General features: G+C 48.2%; 1 protein-coding gene across 2 annotated transcripts; it reads left to right on the top strand.

Moving 5' to 3' along the window:
• The first annotated feature begins 527 nt into the window (after nucleotides 1-527).
• Nucleotides 528-5,320, top strand: LOC101768425 (L-aspartate oxidase, chloroplastic). 2 transcript variants are annotated; one of them, XM_004951913.4, is made up of 8 exons: nucleotides 528-965; nucleotides 1,291-1,438; nucleotides 1,831-2,185; nucleotides 2,349-2,591; nucleotides 3,424-3,480; nucleotides 3,577-3,657; nucleotides 3,877-3,938; nucleotides 4,039-5,320. In XM_004951913.4, exons 2-8 carry the CDS (start codon nucleotides 1,308-1,310, stop codon nucleotides 5,069-5,071), a joined length of 1,962 nt encoding a protein of 653 aa, XP_004951970.1. In that variant the 5' UTR covers nucleotides 528-965; nucleotides 1,291-1,307; the 3' UTR covers nucleotides 5,072-5,320. The 2 variants fall into 2 exon arrangements, with proteins under 2 accessions (XP_004951970.1, XP_004951969.1); XM_004951912.4 differs by having other exon boundaries at nucleotides 528-971.
• Nucleotides 5,321-5,635: the final 315 nt, after the last annotated feature.

The raw sequence follows: 5,635 nt of genomic DNA, 5'->3' as shown, positions 1-5,635 counted from the left end.
ATAGTCCAGCAACGTGACCGCTTCGATAACAATGGAGTTCAAAAGTCAGCCAAAAAAACCATCAAATATATTGTACAAATAAACCATTTTATTCACCTAGCTCCCGCCTTAACCTCCACGCAAAACCCTATGGTTGTTAAAGTTGGGAACATAGTTGGAATATGAACTTTAGGGCTTTTTTATTTTGTAATACTGATGAAAAATCGTAGGGTTGAGTTTTGGGGATCATAGACGCGCACAACTAGTTTTTAAAAAATGATATATTTTATAAAACTTTAGCATGTTATCAAAACTTCGAGAAAAACTTTATATACCAAAATGGGGTTGGAAATCTCCTCAACATCGGCGATGGGCAAATTGGGGTCGGAAGTCAGCTTTCCCTCCACCACGCCGCCCACCATCACCGGCGGCGGACCCACGCCTCGATTCTCTGGGCCCCGCAGGTGCGCCTTCCCCGCAAGGCAAAAAGCGGGCAGGGCCGGGCCCCACGGGCGCCAACGCCAAGATCCGGTGAACCTTCCGTCTGCGGTCAGGGCGAAAAGAGAGACGCCCCGCACCGCACGAGGCGGCGGCGGCGTGGTCGGTCTTCGTCGGCGACGATGTGGCGCCTTGGGATGCCAAGAATTTTCCTCGCCCAGCCTTTTTCGTGAGCATAGCCGGAGAGCCATCTCTTCCTCGCTCCCTTTGTTTGGCTTCTCCTCCGCTCCCAACCTGTCCCTTTCTCTCTCCTCCCTTTCTCCCGTCGCTTCCCTCTCTCTCTCTCTGACCTCCGCAATAAAACGGCCGCCTGCCGAGCCGGGCACGCACGCTGCCCGCCTCCTTCCGCTCCTTCGCCCCGCTCTTCGGAGGCCCAAAGGCCGTGCCTTCGAGCGTTACCTCCCCCGCAGCGACATCTTGAATTTCCAGTCCTCTCCTGCCTACCATCTTCTTGCCATTGGAACCAGGAGAAGCTTTTTCTTGCACAGGTACAGGTGAGAGCTGTTCTTCGCTTGCCCATGCGGCCTGTTTGGTTCTGGAATTGCCTGATCCTGACCCAACCTGCCTAGTTTCTAAAGCTGATGCTTTTATCGCCGGGGATGCTTAGATCTTCTCGTTCCTGTTCTACCCGTCCGTAATCGGAGATCTTTTCAGTTCTTTCGCTCATTGCTTGTTTTGTTTGCGGTTGTTGTTCGTTCCTCTGGATTCTTCCTCTTGCTTTTATTTGGAAAAGATAATTCTTCCTCTTTCCTGCTTCTCCCTGTGCAATCTACGTTCTTGATTAGTTTGTGTGCTCTGGTTTCGTTTCTGCAGTCAGAGCCGAGGACGGGATGGCGAACCTGACGAATGGATTTGCCAGCCTCCAATGCGCACGGTTGATGCATATCGAGAAAGTGCACATGCAAGCTTCTGGACTGCCTTCTCTCTGTTTCAGAAGATGCGCCCAGCTTGATATCTCCAGGTGAAGTTGATGCTGTCAAATATTCTTCTCTCCGAGAGCGTCAAACGTTTATTCTTTTACAGGAGGATTCCAAGTGCTTGTTGCAGTCTGATAGCCTCTTATTATATTGATTTTGTCGATCAAGGTGTTAACCTTCCTGACACTTTGGTTTCACTGCATTTTTCTCTCCACCATTTGTACTATTTGAAAGAAGCAGTGTCACGATTTCCAAACTGAGTGAAGTATGATTCAGATAAGAGAACCGAAAGAACATGTAAAAGGTCTTCAGTTAGAAATAATATGTATAATCAATTGAGTTACTTATTTCAAATTGCGAGCTTTGATCTGACACTTCCTGCCGTGTTATTGTTGCATTGTTTAATCTGATGACAGCGTGCTAATTGTGTTCACAGGCTAGGTAGCATGCCTCGTTTCATGGGTGCAAGATCTACTTGTGGCTCCCAACAACATGTGAGGCACAGGGTCAGCCCCATCAGAGCCTCTACTCTTTCATGCCTGCAAGATGATACCACAAAATTCTTTGATTTCGTGGTTATTGGCAGCGGTGTTGCTGGCCTAAGGTACGCTCTGGAAGTTTCAAAGCACGGTTCTGTTGCTATTATCACCAAAGCAGAGCCTCATGAGAGCAACACAAACTATGCACAAGGCGGAGTCAGTGCCGTTCTCTGCCCCTCGGATTCTGTAGAAAGTCACATGAAAGACACAATTGTTGCAGGGGCTTATCTGTGCGATGAAGAGACTGTCAGGGTAAGTTTTAGCATCCATCATTGTTACGATAGTTTTTTATTGCCTCACCATTGTATTATGCATTTTCCAGTGAATCATTGCTTGTGAACAAATATTCCCCCTGCTTTTGTACAGTTGTTAATTCATATATTTGTTAGCTCATAACCTTCATGCTTTCTTTCAGATAGTTTGCACAGAAGGTCCAGAGCGCGTCAAGGAACTAATTGCCATGGGTGCCTCATTTGACCATGGTGAAGATGGTAGACTGCACCTTGCAAGGGAAGGTGGACATTCTCACAACAGAATTGTCCATTCTGCTGATATGACTGGAAGAGAGATTGAAAGAGCACTGCTGCAAGCAGTTGATAATGATGATAACATATCTTTGTTTGGTCACCACTTTGCCATTGACCTATTGACATGCCAGGTTAATATATGTTATTCTTATGCCAACCATTGATCACTAAATTATTTGGTGAATAATATTTTCCTTGGGCTCTTTCACTTGTATGTTTTTTTGACATTCTTGCATGTGTTTTCCTTCTGTTACTTTTGAAAGCTGTCTGCTATATAGTTGTGTGCATGCAGTTTTCCTTCATGAGCATATAAATTGATACATAGCAAATAGGCTTGGGCTACACGAAAACTATTGTGCGAACTATTGATTGGCCAGATTAATTATTTCCTTTTTGTCGTCTGACCTTACAAGGATCAAAATAGTGGAACCTTTTCGAAACAAACAAAATAATGGTAAGCTTATTGTCTGAGTATAAAAAAGGTTCGAGACCATAGCTGCTGAAGTGCTCACTTTTCAGGAAACAGCTTAGGAAGCGACAAGATCAAGATATCAGTGACTATTGGCCTGTTATTGTCGGCTTCCAAATGTTTGTCGATAGTGACCTCTTAAAAACAACCTTAAAATGTCATCCACGGTAGTGCCAAACCTGCCAGCTGCCTCTTTCATTTGAACATTTCCCTAACTCTGTTGTCAAATGTACACTCGAAATTGACACATTGTACTTGTTTTTGCCCACTTCCCAAATTTCGATGTCTTGCTCATTTAATTTAGTTTAAAATCACATGAACTTTCATGACCTTTTGACTTGCGTTATTGCTGGGAGCATAGCCAATAACAATTTTATGTTCCATAAGTGGAAATATGTGTTGTGCTATATGACATGCCTAATTTTCTCCCCCAATTGCAAAGAGTTTTCAGTCAAAGTTATCACCCATGACTAATATGAATTGTTCTGTTGCAGAAAAATGGTGAAATCTATTGCTATGGAGTGGATTCAATAGACGTTGAAACTCAAAAGGTATATCGTCTGGAATTTCAATTCCAACCTTTTGGTACCAGTACCACTCTTGTAAGAAATTGTTCAAGTTAAATAAATTGTTCTTGTGTTATCCAGGTAGTCCGTTTCATCTCGAAAGTAACATTGCTTGCATCTGGAGGAGCTGGTCATATATATCCCACAACAACCAATCCACCGGTACTTTTCAGGAGACACCCCACTCTTTTATATCTTTTAATATAGTAATCTTTTAGATGCATCTGTCGTTTTCTTTCTGATATATATTATGCTAAGCGGACATGCTTTCTGAATGATGTCCTGATGGATATGATACGGCATCATCCATTTGCGTGATGAGAATCAAGTTAATATATTACTCACAATCTTCCTAAGATTCCTCAAAATTCGATGTTTCAGGTAGCTACTGGGGATGGAATTGCAATGTCCCATCGTGCTCAGGCTGTAATTTCCAATATGGAGTGAGTTTCTCTTGGCCACCAGTTAAAATTTAGACACCAGATGAACCTGCATCCCTTCAATTGTCACTAATTCAGTTTTTCTTCTACTTTGCATTGTCAGGTTTGTTCAGTTCCATCCAACTGCACTTTCAGACGAGGGCCTCCCAATAAAGCCAAGCATAAGAAGGGAAAATGCATTTCTCATAACAGAGGCCGTCAGAGGAGACGGGGGAATCCTCTACAACCAGTCCATGGAGAGATTCATGCCGCTGTACGATGATCGCGCTGAGCTAGCACCGAGAGACGTAGTCGCGAGGAGCATAGACGACCAGCTGAAGAAGCGCGGCGAGAGCTACGTCCTCCTGGACATCAGCCACAGGCCGAGAGACAAGGTTCTTGCGCATTTCCCCAATATCGCCGCCGAGTGCCTCCGGTACGGCCTGGACATCACCCGGCAGCCCATCCCGGTGGTGCCGGCGGCGCACTACATGTGCGGCGGCGTCCGGGCGGGGCTGCAGGGGGAGACGAACGTGAGGGGCTTGTACGTCGCCGGCGAGGTCGCCTGCACGGGGCTCCACGGCGCCAACCGGCTGGCGAGCAACTCGCTGCTGGAGGCGCTGGTCTTCGCCAGGCGGGCGGTGCAGCCGTCCATCGACCACATGCTGGACGCCGGCGCCGGCGCCGACGCGTCCCTCGCCGCGCGGTGGGCGCGCCCGACGCTCCCGTCGCCGTCGGCGCTCGGCGGCGGCGGCGGCGCGCTGTCGGAGATCGTGGCGCGGACGCGGCGTACCCGGGCGGAGCTGCAGGCCGTGATGTGGGAGTACGTCGGCATCGTGCGGTCGACGGGGCGGCTGAAGCAGGCGGAGTGGAGGATCAGCGACCTGGAGTCGGAGTGGGAGGCGTTCCTGTTCCGGCGAGGGTGGGCGCCGACCACGGTCGGGGTGGAGGCCTGCGAGATGCGCAACCTCTTCTGCTGCGCCAAGCTCGTCGTCAAGAGCGCGCTGGCAAGGCGCGAGAGCCGCGGCCTCCACTTCACCGAGGACTTCCCGTACCTGGAGGAGAGCAGGAGGAAGCCCACGGTCATCTTCCCGGACGCCGTCCAGGAGCTCACGTGGAGCTCCAAGCCGCTGCAGAGGCAGCTGCAATGCAAATAGACTGTCGTGAAGCTGGAAGTGTGAGTGATATTCAACTGTTACAGTTAGGCTGAAGTATCCTGTTCCGTGTACTCTGTACTTGGGCCAATCTTACAATTCTTGTCAGTTCCAACTGTTGTAACTTGTAACCGGTGGTGTTGGAGCTGCATTCTGAACATTGATGGGTAGTGTAGGTCTATGGGGTGATTGTACACCAATTGATGGCCATGATGTCAATGTCATGCGGTAAATTGCTTTGATTCAGAGTCACTGGAACTTCTGGGTTTCGTTCAACGCAGAATTGAGTTGCCCTCCAAATCACAATATATTATATATGCAAGCCTGTGCTAAAAACTTTGTCCAGAAATGGAAGGGAAACAAGAAGTTGGCAAGAGCAGCTGCATCGATTTGGTTTTTCAAGTTGTAGACCGTGTGTGTATCAATGAAATGATGCCATATGGATGCACATCGATACCCTGGTACGTGCAGGCGTGCGTCAGCATCGATCGGCGAAGGAGCCAGGCCAGTTCGTCTCGTCGACCAAGTATCATTCGATCGGTCGGCCGGAGCTAGCAGCGCCGGACG

This window comes from Setaria italica, chromosome I, assembly GCF_000263155.2.
Source record: "Setaria italica strain Yugu1 chromosome I, Setaria_italica_v2.0, whole genome shotgun sequence".
NCBI classification, from domain to species: Eukaryota; Viridiplantae; Streptophyta; class Magnoliopsida; order Poales; family Poaceae; genus Setaria; species Setaria italica.
This window is presented reverse-complemented; position numbering and strand designations above follow the sequence as displayed.